We start from the raw sequence: 27,821 nt of genomic DNA on the forward strand, positions 1-27,821 counted from the left end.
AAGCTTGTCTTTGTGAGAGCCGTTCACATGACTCAGAGCGCCTCTCAGAACGACAGTTTGGGATAAATGGTAAAGGAGCATGTTATGATCCCGGCCCAGAATTCTGATTATGTGTGGGCCTTCAGCGGTCAACAAGTGGCCTCTGTCTTTCAGTGAGACCCTGCCTGTTCTAAGACTGTCATAATGTCATCTGTTCCTGTCCAAGAAAGGCCTCAAGTAGAAATGATTAGATTTTTCACTTTTAGTTCATTTTTCTCATCTGATGTTGTAAAGTGGTATAAAAAGTCAGATGTTAGAAAACAGGTAACTGTGTTACACTGATATTTTGACTGAGGAATGTCCTGTAATATATTTGCTGGTCAACAGAGTTAAGTCTTTTATAACACTTGTATTTTGCACTGCTCTTTATTCAGGCCTTCTCTATCAAATTACATATGTAAGGGACTTTCCCCCCAATATTTGACTTGAACACAAAAATGCAGAAATACAGACAAAAAGAAAATGTAGAAGTAGCGACCGCAAAATCTCTAAAGCAGATACAGTAACAAGTAGAATATTGGGTACTATTAGATAATCATGAGCAGTATAAAAAGTGAGCTGAAACCAATACTCTAGAGGTGGTAGAGAGAAGGTAGTGGTGGAGTGATTATTGTTGAGAGCAGATCTTTCCAGCCTTCAGCTCTTGTAACGCCATGCGTGTGAACTGCCATGATTGCCCCGTTGAGAAAAAGACAATGTACGCCCCTTCCCAGCAATTAGAGGCCTGGGAAAAGAATGTGAAACCCAACCTCTGTGGACAGCCGTCACCACACTATACAACAACCTGCAGATGGAAGGGATTGGGAGACCGGTGGGATGGAGGGGTAGCAGTTGGCTTGCTGAATGGATAAATTCAAGGGCATTGCTTACAGGGAACAATTAGCCAGACGCAGAAGGCTTTTTACGTGAAAAACAAGCTTAAAAATCTGTGTGTGTGTGTGTGTGTGTGTGTGTGTGTTCTTCTCCTCAGTACACATAGTCTGTATTTCCCTTACTTAAGCCTTCCATTTTCCTCCAGTCCACTCACCAGCTGAAGCCATGTTTGTTTGTCGGGGTATGCTTCTCCAGCAGAGCAGTGAGCTGCAGCAGGGAGAGCTTCTGGAGCAGATTCATCTGTAACACAGACTGGCAGCTAATCTGGAGCTGGGCGGAGGCCAGGCTGGGCCGATGGGAGTTCTGGAAGCTCGGCCAGCGGAGTTTCTGTGGCCTGGAGTGCAGAGAGACAGAAGGAGAGAGCACAAATTGAGATGTGAGAAGAAGAATGTTGATTGAAAAAGAGAAGTTTAACTCTTGGGATATGCGTCATGCTTTTGTGTACACATAAATTTAGAAAATAACACATAGCAACACACAGTATTTGTAGTTGTATGTGCCAAATAATCAGTTTTGGGATTACATGGATTTATGTACACATCAATCAAGAGATTGTCTAAAGGACTAAAAACACACACACACACCCCAAATGTAATTCTGCCTGTGGATTCCTGAAGGAACAGAAACAGTCCCCATGGAGACTAAGCAGCATTCCAGAGTATTCAGCACCATTACGTAAGGAGAGACGTCTCAGCGTGTCCCCCTGTTTATCCTTTGCTGTCACTTTCTATGGAAAACTCTTTTTGTCGGTACCTCAGTGTTTGTCTTTCTATTGTTTTGTTGTCCTTGAGATTTTCGTGCACTAAGGCAATGCTTGGCAGGACTTTAACAGACGAAGACTGAGAGCATGAGTCTGTTTGGAAGCAGCTTTGTGGATGACTTTCTCTGATAGGATCAGTTCACCTAAATAACAAAGTTAAGATAGATAGATAAATAAGATCGATAAATTAGAAGTTCTCACTCAAACTACTTTCTACAAAAAAAAGAGTGTGGTCTGTGGATTATCCAGAGTAACAAGATATTGATTTTGTTTTTTTTTTAACCTGAACAAATAAACCAGAACTATCTACATTACTGGATACTACGAGAATGAAGTGAGAAAATATTTGTTTGTTATTTTGGGTATACTGACCCTTTAATGGTTATACTGCATTAGTAAGAAGAGAGTTTAGATTTTCTTCACTGACCTGCTGGTTCGGGTTAGAGATGCTCCAACACCAGAATCTCTTCTTTCTCTCATCCCTTCCTCTCCCTCACCCAGCGGGTTTCCTGTGCTGTCCTGGTCACTTCCATTCTCGGTCTCTTCCAGTCGATTCTGCAGAGGAGAAGATGGGCACGGGGAAGCGGAGTCCAGTGCTGAGTCTGAGTCTCCTTCTTCCTCTTCATCTTCCTCCTCCTCCTCCTCTTCACCAGCCACAGCCTCCGACCAGGCGTTAAAACGCTGCAGACCGCTGACATGTTGTAGCACTTCCTCCAGTTTGCGTTCATCCCCCTCTTCCTCCTCTCCCTCCTCCTCTCTCTCAGTGTAGGGGACGTTGTCATAAAAACTGAGCCGGCTGTCGACGGAGCCTGAAGAGGCACGACGCTGGCGTCTACTTTGCCGTCCTCTGAGGATCACTGAGTTTCCGTTATCGTTCCCGTTGTTGTTGCGCGAGCTCCCGTCTTGCAGGGCTTTGGGGAAAGTCCCAGGCTTGTGACCTTCTGGTAAGTAGAAGAAGATCATGCCCTCTTCTTCCTCCTCCTCCTCTTCCTCCGCTTGTCTGCTATTGTCTCGAACACTGCAATTGTTCCTGCGGTTCTGCTCATCAACTGTCATCCCATTACTGGCTTGGCAGGGGATGGGTGGGGCAGATTTGGATGGGGGTGTTGGCTGACGATCTGAAGCTTGTTGGACAATGCTGAAAGGATCAAAACCCTCCAAATACATTCCTCCTCTCTTACTCGAGCCCGCTGCTGTGCTGTGGCTGCGAGCGCGAGTCACTGGGCTTGGTGTGCTCACTGCACTGCCACTGCTGGCTTCTGACTGGCTGCTCCCAGTACTTCCAGTGCTGCCGTTGCTGGTTTGAGTGGAGTATGATACAGAGCGATTCCGGTTAAGTGTCATAGTCTGAGTGGGATTGCGGTGGTGATTGAGGTTCTGGTTGAGGTTGATGCTGGAGATGTCCACACAGTTGAGGCTCCTCAACTTGTCATCATCTAGACCCTCTTTGATGACAGGGCCACTGATTTCTATCTTTCCTCCACTGGTGCTCCCCTTCTTCTTCCTCTTGGAGGAGGTGCCGCTGCGCAAACGTAGACTCTCCATGCGTTTTAGAAAGCTCTTAGCTCGTGAGCGTGTGCTTTTGCCACTTCCGCCTCCTCTGTCCAGACTCCCTCCTAGTCCTCCTATCCCTGTTTTCACATCAAATGTGAACTGTCCGAGTGTCTCCAGGGGTGATGGGGGCAACCCATCAGACAAAGAGTCTTCATTAGCGCATCCTGACCCGCCTGTACCCGAGGATGAACACATGCTAGCTACGGAGCTGGCTCGAGTGGCCCCAGCAGGTATAGCCTCATTTACCAGGGCAGCACCGTGGCCCTTCTCTTCTCCTTGTCCTCCACTCCCGCTGCTGTGGATGGAGCCCACTTCAGGCTGCTCACTGAGGTCGGTCAGCACACTCTCTGAACTGTTGCCTTCACGTAGGGCCAGCTTGCCTTTTTGGGATACTTGGTCCTTGGGGAATGATGGGGCCTGGGTGGCATCCGTGGACAGTGTGGAAAAAACCTCCAGCTCCTCCATACGGGACCAGCGCTTGCTGTCCCTTTGGAAAGTCCAGCGGCCACTGATGGCACAAGGCTCGTCCTCGTCAGAGTCCTCACTCTGGATAGAGGAGAAGGAGGGGATAAGGGAGATGGAGAGAAAGAAATAGAAAGAAGAGAGGGAAAAAAGAGAGGAAGGGGGAAGAGAGAGGAGAACATTATGCACTGCTTCATTTTCCATTCCTTTTCCAACATTCCTTACCTTGATCCAGGAAACTTTCCGGAGTTATGGAATTTATTTTATAATTATTCTAATTGTAAACTCTATGAAATATACCGATAGGATAGTTTCACAACACATGAAACTTAACATAAGAACGTCTAAGTAGGAATGATATATATATATATATATATATATATAGTATAGATATATAACAAAAGCAAAAGTTTTGCATAACATTATCTTAAACTTGGGCCTTGCGGTTGACCATAGGACTTAATAAAGGGACAATAAATACAAAAAGACAAAGAGAAAAGTGGCCACTACTCAGTCATATACAGCACACATGCCCCTTCTCAAAATGTACACACCTCCCCCAGTTTGGTTAATCTATCTTAGGCCCTGGAGGGAGTTCAGGAAATTCCATTATGACCCCCATAGCTCTCAATGCAGCCCACCAGACTGGGGTCACCCCCCCTCACCCCATAATCTTTATCCCCTCTGTCTTTACGTATGCACGCACACACTGAGTGTGAGACAGTGTCACTGATACACTGCTACACTCAATCTTTATTCCTCATCCATGACAGAAATATTCGACCTCTGTCTAACACGAACACACATACACACACTGAGCTGGGAGACTCCAGAGGAGACTTCTTCACAGTTACCAATCACAGTGGAGGACCAAAGTCCATAAAACCAAACCACAGGCCACAATTTAACCACTGCCTTCTCCTCACCTTTCTAAAGCCCTACCTATAATCTGACTTCACCAAAACATGAAAACTTTCTTAAATCTGCCAAAAATAAAAAGCTAAAAGTAGAGAGAAATTGAATTGAGAGAGGTTGTTAAGCAATAATCAGCTAACCCTTTATAAAGGTGCCAGGAAATTAGCACTTTGAATAAAGAATTCCAGAAGAAAAAGATCAAATCCTCAAAATCCATGTTCCACTAGTTGTGTGCCAGTGTTCCACTTCCACTGGTCACATGGGCTCCACATACAGACATCATTATTTATATGTTTTGCAGTGGAAAATGACGTAATTTCAAATAAAAATTAACTAAGAGTGTGATCTATATATGGCTTTTATTAAAGTCAATGATTTAAAGAGGATAATGGAGCTTTTTGAGACACTTTTGGATGCCATTGTGGCTTGTTTCTCCAGTTATGCTGGTTGGAATGTGAGATAACCATGGTGTGCTATTTGTTGTGCATGGAGAACGGTGACTTCTGTCAACATTCTGGAGATATCTTATCCTCAAGCCATCAAACCACCCCCGCTTTCACTGCAGTGGTGGCCACTTTGAATGTCACAAAGAGTCTGCAGAATGAAAACTATTTAATCACTACAATAAGACAGACAGAAGGAACAAACCAGAAAAAATGAGAGACAGGGAGATGGAGATTTAAGAGAGAGGGAATGTTAAGACATGAGGAGATCAATGCATTCCTAAGTTGTCTAAGGGGTGGGGGGGTGGGGTTGTCGTCCCACAAAGATGGTAAATAATCTCTTTGACTCCTCTACTCTTCTCTGTTGACTCCTGAAATGAAAGGTGACACAGAAAGGGTCATCCTAATGAATACCACCACGCACGGAACAAGGATGTTACTATGTAGCATTTGAGGCCATTAGGAAGTTAAGGTTAATTTGTATAAAAAGGAGTAATTCTCATCACAAAGTGACAGTGTATGTCACTCTAGGCTTCCTAGTTCCTTTGAAGCATGGTTTAAAATTGGAATATTCACACAATTATCCAACTTTCTTTGAAGAGGATAAAAAGCATTTCAGGAGGCCTGTTTCCTTGAAAGAGAAATCTATGAGTGTGATTTTGAAGTTTCGAGTTAAGTTTCTCTTAAAGACGTACAATGCACACACTCACAGACCCTTATGAGTATGATCACAGATAAAAGATGTATGGTGGTTCATTCTGCAGGAGTGTTACAAAGCACCGTGCAAACTCTTATATGGTGAGCCAGAAGTATGAGGAAGTGTTTGAGAAAGAAGGGGAGCACGCCTTGAGTAGGGGGAGGTCCTGGTGAATGCAACCCCTTCATTTAGACATTAAAGCTACCCTCCTTGCCCCTAGGGTTTGCACAGCCCACTTGATATAGAAATAAACCCAACAGGTGCCTTCTCATTAAATTGGATGAGAGAAAACACAGCTTTGCCCTGTGGCCAAGAGTGAACTGATGGTTGAGGTGAGGAAATGCAATTGTGGTTGAGGAGACATGCAGGAAGGAGTGGAGTTCATGTGTATGCATGTGCACTTACTCGTTTTCTTTGCGGTGATATCTCCAGTCTCATTAGAGCACACTTGTTGAGCGTGTTCAGTCTCCTGCAAACAAAGCACATGCAAAACTGGTTACATTTAAAATGGGCTTTAAAATAATAGAGCTCTCTGATTTTCTCTAAAACACCAACCTCTCATGATCCAAGAGGATGTTTAATGGAAGAAAGGATGAAACAAGATGAAAAACAGATGAGGGGAAGAGAAAGACAAAGGGGGCATGGGTGCACCAACGCTGGCTAATGAGCTGCTGAAGGATAATCCCCACATGAGCGTGAAGAGAATAAGAGGGAGACAGAAAAGCAGAGAGCGAGGAGAATGAAATCTGCTGGAGTGGCGAGGAAAACTTGGGGAGGGGGCAGAAAGCTTATCCCCCCAGCCACCTGGAGAAGAGGAGTGAGGGTGGTGGTGTGTCCACCCTCCGGAGAGCTCTTAGAGCAGATCATGTAACAATGGAGAGATGAAGGGATGGGACTGAGGGATAGTTGGGGTTGTGGGGAGGGGGTGAAAGGCTGCCAAGAGAGGAGACACTGAGATGATAGCTTCCAGATGTATGGAGGGACACCTGCTGTGGTTTATTACTGAGAGTTGGAATTTGATGATGGAACCGACTCCATTAAAGAGCCATTAACCTCCTAATTAATATGACTGGAGCACCAACTAGAATGCAAACCCAATCTTCTCCAGTGCTACTTTATTTTTCCTGCCATTCAGTTCTTTTTCACACATACAAACCAATGCAAGACAGCTCCAAAACTTCACGCAAACAAAGCTCTGAAAACATTTATTCCTCAGCTGTGGCTAGCAAATGGGACAGTATGTCCTATGTCCGCAACAACATGGAAAGTAACACTGAGCATTGCGTGACTGCAGCACCTAGCAGTGAAAGGTAGAACTGAGATAATGTGCTTGCCAGGGTGATATAACAGACTGTAATGACTGAGGAAAACACTATCAGCCACAGAGAAAGAACAAAATAAAGGGAGAAGATATGGTTATAGAAAACGTGAAAGGTACAGCGCATGGCTCCAGGGTGCTTATCATGTCATTCTTTCATCTCATCTGAAACTTTCCAAAGCATGCGTCCTTTTGAAGTCATGCCCTCATGGTTTCATGTGTGTGTGTGTGTGTGTGTGGGGGGGGGGGCAAGAGATAGTACAGAAAAGAGGAGGAGGAGGAATAAGAAGAATGGTGCATGAGAAAGAGGAAATAAGTACAGAAGGTTCAGTATGTCTCGTAATCTCACCTGCAGAGAGCCTCAATCGAATCCCGATCGAGGAAGTCATGGTCTCTGGTGACTGAGGAGATGTCAATGGGAAACTGAGCATCTAAAGAGAGAGAGGGTCAGATTAATGTTGGCATCTCTCTGCCATTGATTGGATCAGTGTGTTCAGATAAAACTAAAGATACAACCCGTAGCCTCGAGAAACACCCACCCACTCAAACACCCACCAGGACCTTCTGTCCCACGTTCTCCCCCACCCCATACAGCCTTGATGAAAAGCTAAAAGAGGAAGTAGCATCTTAGCCGACCAAACAAACACAGCTGCAGCTTTCAGACCGGGTAGGCAGGGGGGATGTGGAGCACAGAGGGAGAGAACAGGGGATTGATTGAAGAATGACAATAGGTACTCCAGCGCTGCTCAGAGGTCCCACTTCCTTTTCTACTTCTCGTTCTTTCTCTCTAGTCTACCTCATTAACAGGATCACTTATCGACTAAGTCACAGCATCGGTAAAGCGTGGCTTGCCATATTAAGGTTTTTTTAGCAACATATTCTGGAGTAGGGATGGATGCACAGATACTAAGATGTTTTCTGGAATGTGTCGACCCAACCCAAAACGGGAATCTTGCATTTAAATCCTCTGGGGCAATGATGATAAGAAAATGCTACTCAGGAGAGGCCAGCACCTCTAGCCCACTGTATTGAAACAGGCCTATCAGTCTGCTTATCTTTAGTGGGGCAATAGTCTTAACAGCACAGACAATAGTGATTGTCCCACGGATACAAGGGAAGGAAAAATGTGTCATGCGTTGGCACAAATTCCTACTAGAGTGGAGACGGCTGCAAGAGACCAACCAGTGGGGCTCAGCGAGCTCAGTGATTGATTGTGGTTTGCACTTTTGTGCAATGTATGAAAACAGTCTCATCACCTGTGCTGAAACACAATGAGTTTTCCACTGAAATAGGAACTCAACCACGGATAAGTGGCAAGAAGCAATGACCTGTTGACAATGGTAGCTTAGTTCTGCTGTCATCGTCCTGTAGTTACATAACGGTAGCTGGTATGCCCATGGTATGCCTTAGTATAGTTGGAGGAGCTATATGGACTGTAAAGAATGTGTGATGTATTTTGGTGAGTGTGTATTTAAAATACAAAGGTTGGGGAGAGAATTCTTTATCAACCATTTGCAATTGTAAGAGTATCTTTAGATGGTATAGAAAACCTGCTCTGTGTTTGTTTTAACAGGCTAGCAAAGACCTTTGGTCCCAAAAGAGTAACTATAGAGGTCACATTATAGTTAATATTTGGAATATAGTAGCGTGTACCTAGGTTTGTGTGACTTTACTTAAGTAGAGCAAAGAAAAAAATACACCCCTTACTCCTCAGGAATGTTGTGTGTGGTGTATATGCATGCACAGACGCAAGTGTGCATGTTGATGCCTTGTGTGCTTGACAACGGACGTCGTGGTTTTCTATATGAGCTTAACACCATTAGCTGTTACATACCAAAGGGGTGTGTATACACAATTATGATTTTTTTTTTTTTAAGGCTGCAGAAGTTGGTGTGGTAAAATAACAGCATTAAAAAAAAAAAAAAAACTCACATCCCAGGAAAATCATTCTGATTACCCTGATTCTCATTGTAACTGTGGCTTTCTCATACCAACATCCACAAGAACTGAATCTTTTTTGCCCTTCCTGTCCTTAGTATTGCCAGTTGATGAATGAGAGTGGTCCTTACCTTCATAAAGCTGGGCGTACTGTGGGAACCCTGCTGCCCGGAGCCAGGTACAGGCCTCTTTGGCTTCAATCTCTGCAGATGAGAAAAAGTGGAACAAAACAAAGGCTTGTCAGGTGTTGTGGGAGACACTTTAACCCACCTGAACACAAGATGTATTAAATGTGTACCTCACAAACAAAATTACAGAACAAAATCACAACTACACATATGTCTGGAACTGAGCGCTCCAACATGCGAGCAGCTTATCAAATGAAAACCCCTTGACCCTACTAGTTATCTCACACTCGGTCACTCTCCTCTCACATGCTCCTAAAGCTACAGCTCAAAGCATCATTCGTGCAAATTGTGTTAACCCCCTCACACGCCAAGTGTGTGCCACTTAAGCTACTTATCCAGGTAAGGCGGTGGTTTTCCGTTGTTCACACAGAGATCTCAGACAGAAAATGTCAGTGTTGAGCTTTTCCCATATAATGTGACTGTTCCCATAAGTATGCCATTACGTGACTCGTTCTTTGAAGCATTTTACTGTGATGAAAATAATTTTTGTTACATTGTGATGCCAATATAGAAAATACCACAAACTTCTATTGGTAAGGAATCGTGTTTACAACGCTTCTCCAACACTGCCTAACAAAGTCTTCCATAACTCCCTTTAAACACAAGGTGTGACATTTGGGCTTGTTATGCTAAGTACTATGACTGAGGTCCGCCGTGTGTCAGAGGAGCCATGGGGATGTCTCCCAATTATCTGCGAATGGCCTTTAGATGACATATGCCAAATGGTTGTCCACACCACAGCGTCCTCAATTGCTCCATCACCCCCACCGCCGACAGTTTGAAGAGAGAAGACAGAAAGAAACATGTCTACAGACCTTAAGAAGCCGACTTTACAATGTCCCCTTTAGCAGAATGACAGCAAGTACAAATGTTGCACAACCTTGAGAAATACTTGTAAATGAAATCGGTGGAACAAAGGCAGGAAAAGACACTGGTAAACCAGAGATGAAAGCATCAAGCAACATATAGAGTGACTGTGAAATACTTGCTAATCATGTCACCAGTGCGAAAACTGTGTGATTTCTGAAGTTCAGGCAGGATAGTTAAAGGTTTCCATTTCTAATGCTACAATCCTTGCAATCAGACATAATGCCCCTTACACTTTTAGTATGGGTGCTGTGTTTGGCTGTGTCAGGGAATTCAAAATAACCACTGGCAAAGTGATGCAGAGTAGTTTAATTTATCTTCGAAGGACCAGTCCAGCAGTTCCACCTCATTTCCAGGCTGAATTGAACCAAGGAATTGCTCTTTTTTTTTTTTTTTTTTAGCTCAAGCTCATGAACACAAACATAAAAGAAGAACAGAACATGACTAAACTGAAGTGAAGACTTTATAGTATTTTGGTCCCTACAGAGAAAATACAGAGATAAATAGGTGACATAAGTGAGACATTATCAACTTAAAAAAGAAAGGTAACTGTCAGACGGAGAGAGAGGTCAGAAGAAGACTAGTGCTGCAAAGGGTCTGGGCTCCACAATATATATGAGCATTTACATACCAACAACAAGCCTAGACGGCAGACAAACCCACTAACAACAAGGTGTGACACGACCAAGACAGGGTCTCCCCCTCTGCCACTGCAGGGGCCAGGAACTGCTCAGGCAACCACTGCGACACCAGCGTGCACCCAAGTGTCAAATAACACATTAACAACTATGTTTTAACACTATTTATTTGACAATTGAGCTCCGTCTTTCCTTGTGGATGTGAAGTGGCATGTCTCAGACTCTGTGTGCTTGAGTTTGTGGGTTGAGCCTTGTATTTTTGAAGTGCAGTGAACCCAGAGGAGCGTAGGAACTAAGGGGTTATTATTCTTGAATGCAAGCACTTTGTGATTCTTGTGTTTTCTTGCGCATCTATGTGTGTGTGTGTGTGTGTGTGTGTGTGTGTGAGTGTGCACAAGCAATTCTGTGTGTGTTTGCAAAGACCAACCTCATGTTTAAAGACAAACCACTCAAAAGACAGTAAAGCCATTGAAATGCAAATTAGATATACAAACACATGGTTAGCTTTCCACCCCCAAACCCCCCAAAAGGGGCTAGGGGATCCAATAAGTGCCTTAGGAGGGAAGCTATCCAGTGACACACCCCGTTGGGCTAGAATGTGTGTCAAATCTACTTTACAGTGACATAATGTGGACAGTGTGCAGAGGAAATAAAATAATGACAGCCACATTCACCAAACTGAATAATATTTGTCACTGCACCACATTGTGTCTCCATTCATTCACAGAGTAAAGCTAGAATATGTTTCTATCTTTTGTTTGGCTGCAGGATGTGGACATCTGGCACAAACAACCTAACAGAGCAGCAACACATCTGCATCTGGAATTAAAAAAAAAAAGTTGGATCAACAAAGCCGTGAAAGTGGTAAACAAGAATATCACAGGCACTGGTCATAAAATGTCATCCTATAACACTCCGCCCAACCCTTTGCATTTTTGTTTGCTCCGATAACTTGAGTTTCGTGAGTGTATTTTATTTTTTGTCTTCCCCACTGTCCACCCTAATTCCTTAGCCCTCGCCAGGGAACTACCTCACTTCCTCTTCCTGCTTCCCTCGCAGGAAGAGAGCCGAGCGGCGCTGTAGTGGCCGCCGACCACCCGGCTGTAAGGCCCTGCCTTCGTTTGTTCCTGGCCAGATAATAGGCTGGGAGGCAGCCAAGACAAACATGGGCTCTGTTGATTGTGTGTACTTACCAAACGTCCTCAAAGCCACACTGGACCCATGGCGTAGAGCAAACATTTAGCACTTGGATATAACTTACTTTATTTTCTACTTGAGTTACCCTTATGTAGAAAAGTGAAGTTGATAATGATGCTGAGATTTGGTCTACAGGTGGCACGTTGGCTTAAGTACAACAGATTAGAAATGTGGAAGGAGTCAGACCAGCACCATGATTTCCAAAGCCAACAGCACTGAAAATACAGCACGCCCCGGCAAACTAATTATTCTACAGCTGACCACATATTTCCTTATGTGCAGTGTAATTTCTCGAACATTCCTCTTCATGTTTAGTTTTCACATTCACTTTTTAAGAAGAATTAAAGTAAGCACAGATGAATGTAGTTACTCTAAAATACACACAAGTCCAAAGCCTTGTCAGTCTTTTGTCATTTTGACACCGGTGACGATGAGCTACAGCAGCAGTGTCTTCACTGCAAAAGGTAACCTTCTGCCAGTACATAAACCAAACCTGTTTCCTGTTTGGTCATCTCATTACCATCGCTGCTTGTCTGGTTGTCAAGGAATCTGAGTTCAGACCAGCCCAAAACTTGTGACCTGCTGAGGGAGCCACACAGGATGTCTGAGGCAGGTGGGTATGTGGCTAAAACTGTACTGGCCTCATTAGGACAACAGATGGAATATATGTTATATTTTTTTGATATATTTTATACAGACAGAAATGCAGAGAAAACCTCTAAGTTGGAATAAAAGAGTTTGCCACACATTAGTTGTGGCTGATATGAATGAGCAAAAGCAATGCAGTCAGACACCCTACATCTCAGTGGAGATGAGAGTGATTATCAGCAGATAACATGACTAATAAGAGCCAAGCAGATGCTAATAGAGATTTCATATGGATCACGAGTGGCTTTTCTCTTGGAATTTGGCCAAAGCTGAGCTGGTGAGCGGCCTGTCAGGGTTAAGCTTCACCCTCTGCCTGGCAGTTTTGACTTCTAAAATTATCCATCATGGTCCTTTCTTTGCTTTCCTTTCCCCTGCTCTCACCCTCGTCTCCTCTGATCTTTCTGCTTATTTCAAGTCTGCTCGCCCCTTCTCTTCTCTCCTTTCCTGTGGCAGGAAATTCTCACAATTGCCGGCCAAAGTTTCCCTCCATCGCAGGAGGCAGTGGGGTCTGGCTTGGCCGAGTCTGAATGCTCAGCTCCAGTGGGAGTTTGTCAGCAGCTAGCAAACAAAGGATGCTGCTCCCCACCTCAAAGGCTCTGGTACATACAAACGGCAAACTGGAGGTCAAGAGCCTGAATACAGTTATCACAGGAGCTGGGGCTTTGAAGTAGGCAGATTGAGAAGAATGCTTGACTAACAACTGTTGTGAATTGAGGTGGCTTATCTGGAATTACCCGATCATTGCTGGGTCCCAAAGTGCCGACTGTAAAACAGCCCAAAAGGCAGGCAGAGGGTTCTTATCAACTGCAGGTCTGAGTGGCTCATTCTGAAGGAGCTGCAAAGTGGGTCTAGACAGGTGATGTGATAAACCAGGGCAGACTCTGAGGCTCAGTTGTAATCTACAACAAGCAAAGCCAGGAGCCTGGATGCTGCCAGCGTTTGTCCTTCACCTCAACAGTGACAAGGACGGACTGCTGATGTGTTCATGAACTTGAAGAACATGTTACTGATTGATTCATGATCTAATACTTTATGAAACTATTTCACGAATGATCACAATGTTCTTAACAGATTGTGTCTGTATGAACATTTCGAGAACAACTGGAGATAACAACTTTTTTTTATGTGACCAATGTAAAATCCCTCTCTACTCTACTGGAATGCAAAGAGAGACGATAACAGATGTTTTTCCTGATGGGTATCATGTTTTCTGATTTCATGGCTGAGACAGCTGGCTGTTCGCTGAGAGGGCCTGGCTGTTAGCTAACTGAGATCGTGCCAGGAATATCGCCATCTGGCTGGCCTCAAGCTATGCCCCGTTGACACATACACACACACACACACACACACACACACACACACACACAATAGAATAATGAGGTTACTACCATGGCCCATTCCAGTTATCTACCAGCAGCCACATGCAAACACACAGCTGGCCCAGATGGATCATCGCAGAGCTAACCCCAAAGGCCTCTGTGCACCCTGGTGACATATTCATCCTCACACAGAGGGCCCTAGCCGTGGATCAGGTGACCAGACATATTCAAAACCTCTGATAACTTATCCACTAGCCAGACGATGGCTTACCTGCCGGGGCCCCCTCTTAATGGCTATCCATTCATAAACAGATCCCAGGACAGCCTGGTACCTTCAACACAGGGGAGGTATAAGAGCAAAAATGAACATACGTGTCTCCTCACTGGACATGAAGAAACAGTGTACCATCTGGATGTAAATCTTTCAGATAAGGCCTCAACTCACTTCCTGTTTCACAAAGAGTGCGGGTGAAGCATGTTTGTGTTCATTTACTCCTCTCCCGGCTCCACCACCTGTTACCATAAACCAACACCACCTATCCCAGAGAGAGAACTAACTAGGACGGTGTGGAAGTACAGTGTCAGTGTCATATCCCCACATTAGTAGTTACTGTAAATACTGTAGATCCACCTTACATCATGGCTGGATATGAGTATCTTTGAGATCTTTCTTAATGGTTTTATGGCTCCACTGAACCTCATGGTGCTCATATCTGTTCCAGCTGATAAGGAACCATGTGTTGGAACAAATAGTTAAAACAGTTAAAACAAAGGGCCAAAGCCCACAAATCAATTTAAACCTGCCAGTACAGGACACAAAACAGGATTTTATACAGCCACAACACGTCCCCCCAAATTCCCCTGTTAGCAAAAGGTCGGCAGTCAGGCAAAAGGCACAGACAGTTAAACAAACTGTGAGGGCAGTGAAATGGCAGAAGTGTGGCAGACTGGTACGAAACCTCCTGATCTTAAATCTTAATAAGACACCATATACCACTAAAGCAGGTTCATGACCCTGTTTCCACACGCGGATCAAAGTTCAATTAATCCCTATTGAAACCTGGTCTGCTAAAAGACTGCTGGAGCTTTGAGCGCAAAAGGACGATAATTTAGACAAAGATTTGTCTTAGGATCAGGACAGCATCCTTCATAGGGTCGTGGGTAACTTGGGAAAAGTCACAGAGTATTCAAACGAGACATTCAGTGAGTTCGGAGCAGGAGTGAGGACATTTGGAGGCGCTGAGATAAGCGCAACGCGTGGAGATTTCTTATCTGACAGCCCGCAGCGTTGCGCCTTAAAGACGCCTTTAAGAGAGTTTTACTTGAAGGTAAAATTCAAGCAAACCTGCAGACTCTTAAATACTGAAAGTTACTTTGAGTGAACACTGTGCACTACAGTACTAATTATGCCCACCAGTAAGCTGTGTTTTCCTGGACAAACAGGAAACCGCTTGAATGTATGGACACAATATGACTTTAAATAGAAAAAGCAGCAACAGTAATTCATTTTCTAACGCTGAAGGTAATGATTCTGGGAAGGACTTACGTGTTAATATCATTTTTCAATGTCTCGGTCGCGACCAGCTTCAGCATAAACCCCTGCTCCCGGCTGCGCCCCGGCAGGCTGCGGCTGTCCGGTCAGGTCTACTCCACTGTTAGGACGAAGCCCGCATGATAAATCCAGAGGAGAGAAAATAACTATACAGTCGGCTGCAAATGTCCTCTGAGCGTTGCGCAAGACAGTAAATCCATGGTTATAATTTGATTTGTATTAAACAGAAGTCCAAGATCTTCAACTACTTCCACCACCGTGAGTCACTGAATGAAGCGGTCCCTCAGCAGGAATGTGAATGGAGAGTATAGTGATTCAAGCTTTAGGAATGGGCAGCTCTGCCGTGGCTCCACCCCCCCACCCGCTCCGCTGCTCCCCACCTGATAAGGAGCTGGAGGATATACACAGATCCACTCAGGACAAACCCTTCATCTCATAATGTGGAGGGAAGGAGTTTGTGACGATTATGAAAAAAACAAAAACAAAAACAAAAAACCGCTCTGATAATGACACTGAAGCAGCTGTTTTAATTTGCTCCCTGCACTCTGGTGACTACTGTTAATGTGATGTTTGTTTGTTTCTCCATTGTTCCAGTGATTTTACTTGTCATTAAGATGTGTTTTAGTTTTAAGAATATTACCCATATAAAATGGAAAGTGATTCACTGGCTCACCAGGATTCCCCTTTCTTCATTTAAGCTCCTGCCTCGTCTGAACCTCGACCACCTCCCCTAACAGGCAGCAATTGACTCCGAGATTGGAGGCCAGTTTGCATATCATTAGAAAATAGTGGAGACGACTGAGAGGCGCTCTATTGTAACGCAAGATTAGTCTGAAAAGCGCAAGTGGCGCAGTGAAAAGAAAGTGCTGCAGGTATTGTAATGCCTCTGTCCCTGATGCACGTACACCACGCTCAGGTTGTATCTGCAACAACACATTCCACATCCTACAGGCAGGGCAGATTTTAGAAAGTCAGAGTACCAAGACACTTTGATAACAATTTTAAGCATCTACAAATGCAATTATTTTAGGGCAGCAATCACTGAAACAAAAAGACAAAATAAAGTTTGAATTCCTTGATACCCTCAGGGCATACAATGCTTGTTCATTTAAAACCAAAGATTTCTAGTTTTAAATTTCTGTTTTTTTAAATGTTAGACTAGAAGCAGTGTTTCTTTTCTCATTCAGATAGAGACATGATGCAGTGCTCATATTCATGTGCCATGTGTTTCTGCTTCATAACAGCCCCTCTAGCTTTCATATTTTCCCCATCTCTTGATCCTAAGGGACTTTTCATCCACAGTTTTCCAAGAACTCCTTAACGACGTCAGCATTTGGCATCAGCCAGCTCTGTGTTATTGCCATGGCAACTAACAGGCGCTGAGGTGGCGCAAAAAAAGGGGGAAAGCCAGAGGAGTCACCATGTGGCAGAGAAACACATGTAATCCAAAGCTTTGGCTGCCAGGGTGGGGAAAGGATGATGCAGAAAATCAGGGCTGGCTAATGTGTAGTCTGTTGTTGGCTGCCATACCGGTCCCAGCTGACAGAGGAGTCACAAGTGATTCACCCAAAAGAAATCCTGCCAGCAAAGTCATGAGTCTTTACAGCACAGGCATTCATGAGTGGGGTGAAGAATCATTTGAAATTTTTGCCTGTACTAAATACTTTTGCCCATTATAGGAGCAGTGCTAATAAACATGTTTCAGACACTGGTTAAGTGGATTTTTATCTATATCTGTAATTGGTGAGGCAAGAATTTTTATGTGGCACTAGAAAACACAAATCTCAAATGGATTTCTGTTATTAAAGGTACGCATTTGACAATTTGTTCATCATCTGACCCAAACATGAGTAACTTCACTATGTAGGGTAACACACTGTTCCGCTGGGGACACGTATCAGCTCGTACTCAAAAGGTTTTAAGGTTTTCCTACCAATAGGTACACCAGGCTAAAGCATACTGTAAGCATTGTGTCAACAGATCAGCAGTAACATCAGTGTATGAATATCAAAGTAAACACAAAACATGTGAGCTTATGAGCTCATAAAATTATGGAAAACCTCTTGTGATTTCTATCCTTAAATCTGTAACCTGGAGGGAGGGAGAGAGATAATGAGGGACTGTTAATGTGTGTGTGAGAAAGAGAGCAGGAGTGATATTGGAGGATAGAGAGAGCGAAGAGAGGAAGGAGAGATGAAGAGAGATTACCAAACAAGGCCAAATCCCCGAGCCACAAAACCCGACCACCCAGAGGCTGCACCCAAAACCCCCAACCCAAAGCTACCCTCGACTGAGATGGGTCAATAACCCTGCGCAGAGATTGAGGGGGTTCACGCTCTCGAGTTGTTTTGTGGTGATAAACACGCAATAATACCAGCGGTTGTTGATGAATGTGTGTGGTAAAGCGAGAGAGATCAGACAAGCAGACTGCCGCTGCTGCCAGTTGCTCAGGGGCAGATGAGTGTGTCTCTTTAGAGTGTCTACAATTTTCATTCATCAAAGCTCGTCAGACTTAGGCGCTTGTTTGGCTTATGATATAGATACAGATCAAATACACGCCAGCATAATAAGGGCTTTGGACAAAAGAGAGGAAATGAGGAGAAGCATGAGTGTTATAATAGGCCGACACAAGGGATTACAGCTGGTATTAAATGTAGCTTCTCCTTGGAAAAGGAAAAAAAAAAACTACTTATATTTAAGGCAGGGAAGTTTTAGTGGATTATATCATGATTCATAGTAAATTTTACTCATGTCTCTAACTGTCTCTGACTGCCCAGGTGTAAAAATAAAACAAACCACAGACATTTTATTTTAGTAAATCCCCATCAACTTGTTGCTGCTGGATTGTTGGGTGAAGCTACTGTTGTAGGTTGTAAACTTTACAGTGTCACCTCTGACCCTGAGACGCAGGGAGGGGCTGGAAGAGGAAGACAGAGAAAGTGAGAGAGAAAAAAATAATAAAAGAAACCCTTTACTAAGACAGATATGGAGAGAAATGAAGAGAAGGCAGTGAAAAAATGTTAAAACAGAAACAGAAAAGAATAAAAATATGATGCAAAGCAAAGATTAAAGATTTTCCCCCATTATGGAGAGGTGTCCTCTGGGCTCGCCTTGGGGTTTACGCTTCCCTCTTCTACCATTCCTAACCCCAAACAGCGGGGCCAGGTGAGGGTCAGTGGACGGACGTGTCAGTCCAACTCACACACAAACACCCAAGGCTGTGTCAACAAAGACTCACAAAAGAGATAACCAAATTATGGGTCTGCAAAGGTCATAGTGGTACTCCTGAAATAAAGATGAATATGTTAGGTGTGTGTGTGCAAATGCTTATAAACACGTGTAATCTGACTGACTTTTTTATGGAGTTTCTGATAAAAAAAAGTCCATAAAGATGCTTTTCACCACCGACAGGAAATTAAAAAAAGGTAGGAGAGGAGCATTTATTTATTACGTCACTATATTGTCAGTTGACTCTATGTGTGTGTGTGTGTGTGTGTGTGTGTGTGATTGTCTTTTATTCAGAGGCAAGATAGACATATAGTGACTGCTATTTTGGATCTATACAACTGCCACTGTCCTTGAAACTTGAATCTAAATGCCTCAGATGATAAGCGTGTGTCCTCTGCCTTCCACTGATGCAGTCTGAGATAATGACTTTAACTGCTGTGTGTGTGTGTGTGTGTGTGTGTGTGTGTGTGTGAGATTGGGAGAAAGAGAGAGAGAGAGAGAGAGAGAGAGAGAGAGACAGAGATAGAGAGAGAGAGGGTGGGGGATAATCTTTTCATAACAGGAATCTCCATAAATAGCTCATCCATAGTCTTGGGGATCAGCCCAATAAGACACTGATTAGAGAAAGAGAAAGAAGGGGAGAGAGAGAGAGAGAGAGAACATGTGCCTCCACACACAATGGTGGGGAGGAAATGCAGGGAGACAGAGGCTTGGACCAGCACACACACAAACACGCACACAAACAAAGGAAGTGTGAAGCAGACAGCGGGCCAAATGCCTCGCCGACACCCTCTCCGGACTTTGATGGACTGACCACGATCACAATAGAGGCAGGAGGCTGACACACACACTTAAACAAACATTGAATAAGTATTGCACTACCATATATTTTTCATCCAGATGGTGTTGTTCTTTATGTTGGATCATCCATTATCATTGAAGTTCTAAACACTAAAGCAGGAAAAATGAACCACTGAAGGAGGGTTGCTGAAGATTTGAATTGTGCAGGGATAAGAGGCTTTTAAGTGATAGAGCATTGTGTGGGGTTTTGTCTGCATGTCCACTTACATGCATACACTCGCACACATTATTTCAGGGAGAGTTAAAGCCTGCACAGCATCTCACAAATTAAATGAATGTGACTAAACTGAAAGAAGATGGGAAAAAAAGCACTAACTTTCACATTTGATGAGGCTAAGCTAGGTGCTAGGTTCAAAATAGCCTGGATAATGGCTTCCTGCTCCAAACAAAACTGACTTTATTTTACAGTTTACAGTAGAGAGTACAGATGAATAGGTATATAAGATGTACACCTGTGATGTACACCACAAACCTGTGAATCATTTAGGTTAGGGACAGTGTGTTAACACATCTGATACACGAGTGGATCTATCTATCAGCTCTAATACAAAACTGAGGAATTATTGACGGAATCTGTGCTCGATTCATCTCCATTTTATCAAGAAAAACTCAGACTGGGAGTGATTGTCATTGTTCAAATGTGAAAATACTGCTTACTCAGTGAGCTGAGATATGAAGCATTGTTGGACAGTGCTACATGAAACTTTGCTCTGAATGTTTTGGAGGTTTAAAACAACACAAAGCGTATTGCTAACTTTACAATACATGTGTCAGACACCATTATACACATCCCATGTATTTTTTTGCCAATTACTGTTTTACTTTTACAAACTGTAACAACAGAATGACCGTAGTGCGTTAGTGCCCAGAGTTTGCTGATAAGGTAAATTTCTTTTACTCAGCCGACTGTAAATCTTGTGCTTTGAGCACCACTGACATCTTAAAGGAGTTAAATCACTGTTTCCCTGTAAAGCACTACCATATGTGACTTCTGCTCAACCTTGGCTTTTAGACAATGGCAGGGAGAAGTACTGGCCAACACTAATGTGTAAATGCTAAAGTAAACAGTGTTTAAGTTTGAATTTACTCACACATATGTACACCTATACACTCTGTTACAACTGCAATTCAGCGAAATGGTCTCAGCACGTTTATTTTCTTTACAAAAGAAGCTCTGGATCTACAGGAAATCCACTCATCAACAGCCCTCTGTAATGTCCTGATCGAGATAAAGAAGCCCGAAAAAGAACACACACTAACAAATATACACACACAGCTTCAGATTATTGCTAATTTTTTTCTTATTAGACATGCATGGGGAAAGCAGATTAGTGATGGTTTGCTTTAGGCTGTGAGAGGGATGGAAGAGGAAGAGCAGAACCAGGATGCAATTGTCAGAGGTTTTGGAAAAAGAGAGAGAGGTATTAAGGAAAAAAAAGATGAGATTAAAAGTTGCATTAAACAGGTTGAGATGAGATTGCAAAAAAAAATTGGTGAGAGTAAAGAGAAAAGGATACAAACATCAGGGGCTGTTATTTATCCTTCAATGTTATTCATGTTACAGGTAACAGGTAAAATAAGTGGATACCTCTGCTCCAACTTAAAGATGTTGTAAAAACTGCAGCGTTTTTTCTGTGAACGCTGGTTGATTATTATAAACTCTTTGCTAAGACTTAAAAACAACATTTCTGGTAAAGTGCAGTTGTTATTGGCCTAAAGTGAATGAAACAAGTTGGCTGGATTTATTTCTACAGGCTCTAACCTTAGAGAAATAGCATTTCAACACATAAAGAGTCACTGTGTGTGTGAGAGACCACATTTTTCTAAGAATTAAAAGAGGTGGAGGTCTGCTTAGGAAACCAATATGAATACTTGGAAAGTGGTTAATGATGCCAACCATATGGCTGCGCAATGAGCACATAGCAACATTTTGAGCTGTGCTGTAATGCCTGGAAATTTCCAGAATTCCTTGTCCAAACCAAGTGAGGTATAATAATTACTGTTCGGAATTATTTTCAGCTCCACAGTCCCTGATTTTCTACACTGAACACACCCGTTCATCGATTACAACAAAATAATTCAAACACATTGATGCCTTATTCATCCTATATGACAAGTACAACATCCTCTCGGCTTTGCTGGCTGTCATCTGTGCACGGCCGCAGGCTGTTGCATGGATTTGGCTCATTCAAGTGATGACAGGATTAAAATAATTATTCTTAGACTAAAATGTAATGACAGGGATCCACAGGAATGTAAAGCCTGCTGGTATCGTCTGACATCATGATGAACTGTTCCGGACGCCGGTGCAGTTGGCATACAGTCGGAGGAGTTGGCATGGGTGTCAAATGTATGCCAGCTAATTTTCAGCAGCAGTGAATGATGGGGCCCCGGGTGCAAGATTTAAATTGAAATGAGACGTCGAGCCCTGGAGGGTTAAGTGTGCTTTAATGAGAAACAAGGTGGGCATGGATGGATGTTCGATGTACCAGGGAGACATAAGATATACGACGTCAGGGTGAAAATATGGGTGCACTTGTGTGTTTTTGTGGATGTGTGCCTGTTTTTTTGTTTGTGTTAGTGGTATGTTATTATTTTAAAGATATGCCTGTGTGTCCTGCATGTGCACGTCCATACAGAGGTGTCCAATAACACTTTTTACAATAGAAAATGCACGATTCTCTTCCCTGTTCTATTTTCTTTCCTGTTTTTGACTTTTGCCATGGAATCGTAGACATGAAATTCCACAGTAACATATGTCCATTCTCTCTCTGTGCAGAATCAGCCAGTGAGTAACGCAGGAAGTTGATGCTTTAGTCTTCCCTGTCCTGACCCATGACCTCCTTTGAACCCTGACCTCCTGCGCGCCACGTGACAAACCATACAGACATCTGGGCTGTCATGACAAACGCAAACCAGGTTCAGACGGGAGATTATCACTGATCCAGAGGGTCCTTTAGCACAAAGTGCACTGAGCAGGTTTGAATTTCAGAGTGATTTCTGCCAGCTCCCGACTTCTTACAGCTCCTGAGTCTTGTGTCATTTTTCAGAAGATAAGATGAGAGAGAGCTCTGATGCAGATAAAAGAGAGATGGGATAAAGGTCAAACACTCCGTGACAAAATGCTATAACCCAGGACCAGAAACATGACAAGTGCCTGAAATCAATTTCTCATCTCTTTATCTAGGTAGAAAATATTACTTTATGAAACTGATATAATGATTGAAACATTACTACAAGTTTTGAAAATAAGCCAAGAATCTACTTGTGATTAAAACACATGTTCTGTCATATTTTATTGTAACTTTGTGGACATGGAAAGGATTGTCGAACCAAACAGGATACATTTGGTAACTTTTGCCTATTGTATGTTGACACATGATTTTATTTTTATAAAGATACTGAGGACAAGAGATGTCTTACTATGTTTTATGTTTCACACAATAAGAGAAATACTTCTGGCACTGAAATTTGCATATTGACAAAAATACCCAGTGCTGGGCTACTTCCAATGATTGCTGGTCTTTTCTTCTTCACTTGAGATTAAAGGGCTTTTTTACACCTCTCATTTTGCTTTGTGTGATGGTAATTTTCTGCCCTTCAGCTCCAGCCTGACAAATCACTCCATGTAGGCGGACATCAGCCAGTGAATATTAACTAATTTCTCATGTGACAACCTTGACCTACTAAACTAGAGATGGACATGAGAGTCATATAACAAATGCCTTGGGCATGCAGGAATTAAGAAGATTTGGGCAGAAATAGTTTCTGTGAACTCCTGCGCAAACCTGCGTATGTGCAGACGTTTATTTGGATGTTTGACATATTTTAAGGTAGCCCTCTGTAAGCACTGACCAACAAAGAAGGTTTTTGATATTATTATGAAGGGCCTTAGTTCAGCTGGAAAATCTAAATATTTGTCTTTATGCATAGCTGACCCAATTTCAGTGTACAGGAATCTAAGGAATCTGAAGTATTAAGCTAAACACAAATACACAGAAGCAAGTTAGTGTATGTGTTTAGCTGCACTGGGAGAAGGCAGCATCCCTGTAGGTATGCAGTGGACAGAAAGCCATTGTGAATGGACTGGTACCCTGGTTTTCTTCGAGAAAATGTGCCAAGTAGGACGCAGGCTCAAGCACTTTAATGGTCTAATAAAAATGATTAACTAAGAGTATGAAGTATTTAAACAGCTTTGGGGGTAAATTCTGTTTTTGATACAGGATCGTCTGTTTTCTTTTCAGTGTTTCTTTCACAAGCATCAATTATAATAGCAGATATCCTTAAATGCCTGATGCCTAAGTCTCTGGTACATTTTCTCTGGTCACTTAAACACTTTATGTGATTAGCCCTGATGGCCTGAGCCCTCATCCACCCACTCTTCCTCATAGTTGGTTTATTTACTCTAGGAGCTAATGGACAGCACTGATGTGTTTGGGGGGGGGTGGGGGCTTCGTTAATGAACAGGAGCTGAAGTCCGACCTGCGTCCCCCCCTCGTCCCACTGCTCCTCATCAGCCCCTTGGGGATGATAGCTCAACTCCTGAGCATGGAGGGGGACTAATACCATCCAGCTGGAGGTTGGCAGCAGTAACAGAACCTCCATATGCCCAACAGATTGAGCTATGGCTCTCATCGCTGACCCCTCTCTATTTACCCGGTCCCCTCATCTTTCCGAAAATGAAGGAGTGGACAGGAAACTTGAGGAGAGACAGGGGCAGGGAGGCGAGAAAACGCTCTGAATGACACTGCCATTAACGGTTTAATGGTCCAAATCCACATAGCAGCTGCATGAGAATTAAATATTATGTTAGCAGTAGGTGTGATGAAAAGCAATGGGCCAGAGCACGATGATTTTGAAGTGCACTGCAGCTGTAATACTTTGAGAGGGAGCTGGCTAAACACTTGATCCCTACTTTGAAAAGGGAATTGATTTCAGCAGTCAGAGAGTTATGTACACGGACAACAACACATGACAATATTTAGTGCCAGATAAAAACAAGATCAAGAGTCTCCAGCTATGCTAATAGTTCTGTAAGGATGCAATTAGACACAGTGGTGCATTGAGCTGAATACTAATATCAGCAAGCTAACAGTATGCTCACAACAACAACGCTTCCATGTTAACCATCTTACTTAAGTACATTAGCATGCTAAAAACTGCTAATTGGCACTAAACACAAAGTACCTAGGGCTATAAATGACATTACACTCAAAACAAATGTCAACTTTATTTGTTACTAATCTATCCAGTAGATGTTGAGATATTTTGCAGGATAAGTTGCTGGGAGCGCTAGATGGTGAGTTATCATCAAAATCCATAAGACTCATCCTGTGGGCACCGTATTTATCTGTACCAAATGTCATGGGAATCCATAAAAAAAAAAAAAAAAACCTAATAAAAATTTGCAAAACTCGTGGTAGCGCTAAAAGAAAAGTTCAGGGGATCAGGAATTACAATCAATCTAATACTTATTGAGATATTTCAGTCCGGACCAAAGTGGCCAACCAACATACTTACTGATCAACATTGCCATCTAAGAGCCAAGCCACTAGCATGCAACTAGCATGCAACTAGCACTGCTGAAAGGGGTTTATATCATAAAAACTTTAGGATAGCGACCTGAGTGCTTTAAGGCATTTCCAGTGCATGCTGGGATAGACTCCACCCTCTGTAAAGCTATGGACTAGACCTTTGATCTCTTTTTGAAACTTAAGTAACTGTTGCTGATTCTGTAAATGAAAAAAACACAGTCATTCCTTCATTCAAATAGCGACTTTTTTGCATTTTACTCAAATGAAAATCACATGATGCTAATGCAAGTCACAAACAACTGTAATTTCTACAAACAATGATCCCTGTTTTCTCAGAGGACAATAGAGTGCTTATAATACTTGTGTTGTGATGGTATGGCAGCAGCAGGATCAAACTACGTCATTGTCTGAAGAGAAAAATGTTTCAGGCCTTAAAAACCATAAAAAACAAGACAAATAGCCCTTTTCTTCCTCGCCTTTAGTGCTAAGGGCTTTAAGGCAATGAGGCAAGCAAAGGACAAGCAAATAAAGAGAAGAGGCAGCTGGGTTACTGTGTTCTGGCTTTATTCAACCACAGGTTTTAAACTCGATCTTCAAAACTGTCATGCTCATGAGGCTTCAGAGAGCCAGGCTTTTCTAGCTCACGTTTCAGTGCGCGCATAGTGGTAAGAGCCACTCAAGTGGTTCACATGACAGCTATATTGACCCTGCAGAAAGACAGGCAAAGAGAATAAAAGGCCCAACATGTTTACCATTGATTAAGTTTCAAATGAAAGCTATTTGAGAAAGGGGCAGAAACTAACGCAAGAAAAAAACAAAAAACTGCAGGTCCAACATCACCTCAGGTAAAATCAATCAAACCCTCTTTTGGATAACTTTTTCAGAAAGCCTGGTTCAGAACATTACTGACCTGGTGCTTTGTTTTACAACCAGTGAATGAAAAAAAGATTGTGTTCGAGGAAGCAGAGGGAAACTTTGAGACCTGTTGGGGTATTTAGCCCAAGAAATGCTGGACACACATAATGCTCACTGACCCTGACCTCAAGCACAGACACACAAAAGACATTAAGTTGTCAAAGTGTCACTTAGCCAACATGCTAAAGCTAAGCGCTCCAGTGCTTGTATTATTACCAGCTGTAAGGAGTTAAAGTTGAGGTTGGCCTGAACACAGAGGGTGACAACACTCAGCCAGTGGCCTTGTGTTCACCCATTCAGGGTGGCAAAGGGGTTACGATCCCTAAGTGACTATAAGGTGAAAGGTCACCGGCAACACCTCTCGATCAGAAGGAGAAAGGGACATTAAATGGCTGCTCATTCTAAAGAGAGATTATGTCGAAGTGCTGTGGAGGTCTTTGCTGAGATAAGTAGGTAACGTGACACAAAATGAAGCTTGGCCATGTCAGTGTTAGACCTGTCACTCACCTCAGGAGTCTTTGAAATAGAAAATAGAACCACAGATCATTTAAAGCTTGATGCCACTTGGTGGTTGTCCAGAAAACAACTTGTGATGGATCACAATGTTGCCCTAACACAAACTTCAGATTCTGAGAAAAGGCCTTTGAAAGTGCAGCAAGGGCCCAAAGGCATCAATAACTCCTTCCTCAGAAGCTCATAAGAAGAGTTAATGCATTTTTCTAGATGCTTTGCCAGACCTCTAACCAAATTCTTCCTGACTGATGATCAGACTGTTCTCAGAATGACTGAGGCTTACATTTAGTTAAATATCAACTATAATAAGCGGAAATTGTTTAGTTGTGTCATAGCCACAACATTTACGACACGCTTTATCAGATTATCGTCTTCAACCCTTCCACTGCCACTGTCAGGGATCCTCAAGTCCTTCCTAACACAGTGACAAATGCAGAATGGAAAGTATGAGGAGATGGAAAAAGGAAAATATCTTAGCCCGAGGACCCACAGCTGCTGTCAACCTATCTAATAAATAAAAAATACCAGCCACTGTCCGACACAGAGAAAATAAAGAGTCAAGAACGAGGTCACACATGAGACGGAGGTGGCCTGTCAACTGAACTTCCTCAAATGCCATTCTTGATTCTGGAAATCCATCTTTAGTCAAATACCTTCCTTTTTTTCTTTTTCTTTTTTTTTTGGTACATCCACTTTTAAGATATTTCACTTTTTTAACATAATTTTTTTGAAAACATGATACTTTGATGAGTCTAACACCTTACCCAGGCTGAAATGTGTGTGTAAGCTTTATTTTGCAACAGCTGCTGTGACTCGTGCTGTCCTGTGACCAGCATGGAAAAGAAAGACATGTATTCTGAGTACAAGATAAAAATCTCCATTAATATTTGGAATCAGCTGTGCGAACTGATGATCATCCCCCCCAGTAAAGTATGCTGTCTGGCATTTCATTTACGTGCTGAACATGCCCTCACAAAATGATACAATCTTGCTTAAATGTAACAAACAGGTCAGTGGGATGCTGCAAGGACAACTGGATGATGATAATCACAGGGTGTTTTGTGCTCGGGACTGGAGTGACACGTGAGAAAATGATTCATGGTTGTGTTTGTGTTTCTGTGAAGTCTCGGACAACATCCTCACCTCTGATCATTTCTGGGTATTTCATTTAATTTTATTTAATGTGATATCTGCTTGCATCACACTGCTCTGTCTGTTAAATTAGCCTTTGATAATTCTCCTTTGATTCTTGGGATTCACATATTTTGACAATTGAGTTTATTGTGCCCTGACCAATAGACACACACACAAACACACACACTCACGCTGAGGGACATCTGCTTGTGTTTATGAATCACATGG

General features: G+C 42.9%; 1 protein-coding gene across 2 annotated transcripts in view; it reads right to left on the reverse strand.

Moving 5' to 3' along the window:
• The window catches only part of dlc1 (DLC1 Rho GTPase activating protein), an 80,442-nt gene that overhangs the window by 8,734 nt on the left and 43,887 nt on the right, over positions 1 to 27,821 (reverse strand). For both annotated transcript variants that reach the window (XM_087177174.1, XM_023418409.2), the window contains exons 6-10: positions 9,131 to 9,202; positions 7,411 to 7,492; positions 6,149 to 6,212; positions 2,100 to 3,772; positions 1,067 to 1,246 (exon numbers count right to left, since the gene is read on the reverse strand). In XM_087177174.1, the coding sequence (XP_087033300.1) occupies positions 1,067 to 1,246; positions 2,100 to 3,772; positions 6,149 to 6,212; positions 7,411 to 7,492; positions 9,131 to 9,202 (2,071 nt within the window). The remainder of the gene's footprint in view (positions 1 to 1,066; positions 1,247 to 2,099; positions 3,773 to 6,148; positions 6,213 to 7,410; positions 7,493 to 9,130; positions 9,203 to 27,821) is intronic.

The sequence above is a fragment of the Seriola lalandi genome, unplaced genomic scaffold (assembly GCF_002814215.2).
Source record: "Seriola lalandi dorsalis isolate HSWRI2012SDOR001 ecotype SW California unplaced genomic scaffold, Sedor1 jcf7180002054582, whole genome shotgun sequence".
NCBI lineage: Eukaryota > Metazoa > Chordata > Actinopteri > Carangiformes > Carangidae > Seriola > Seriola lalandi.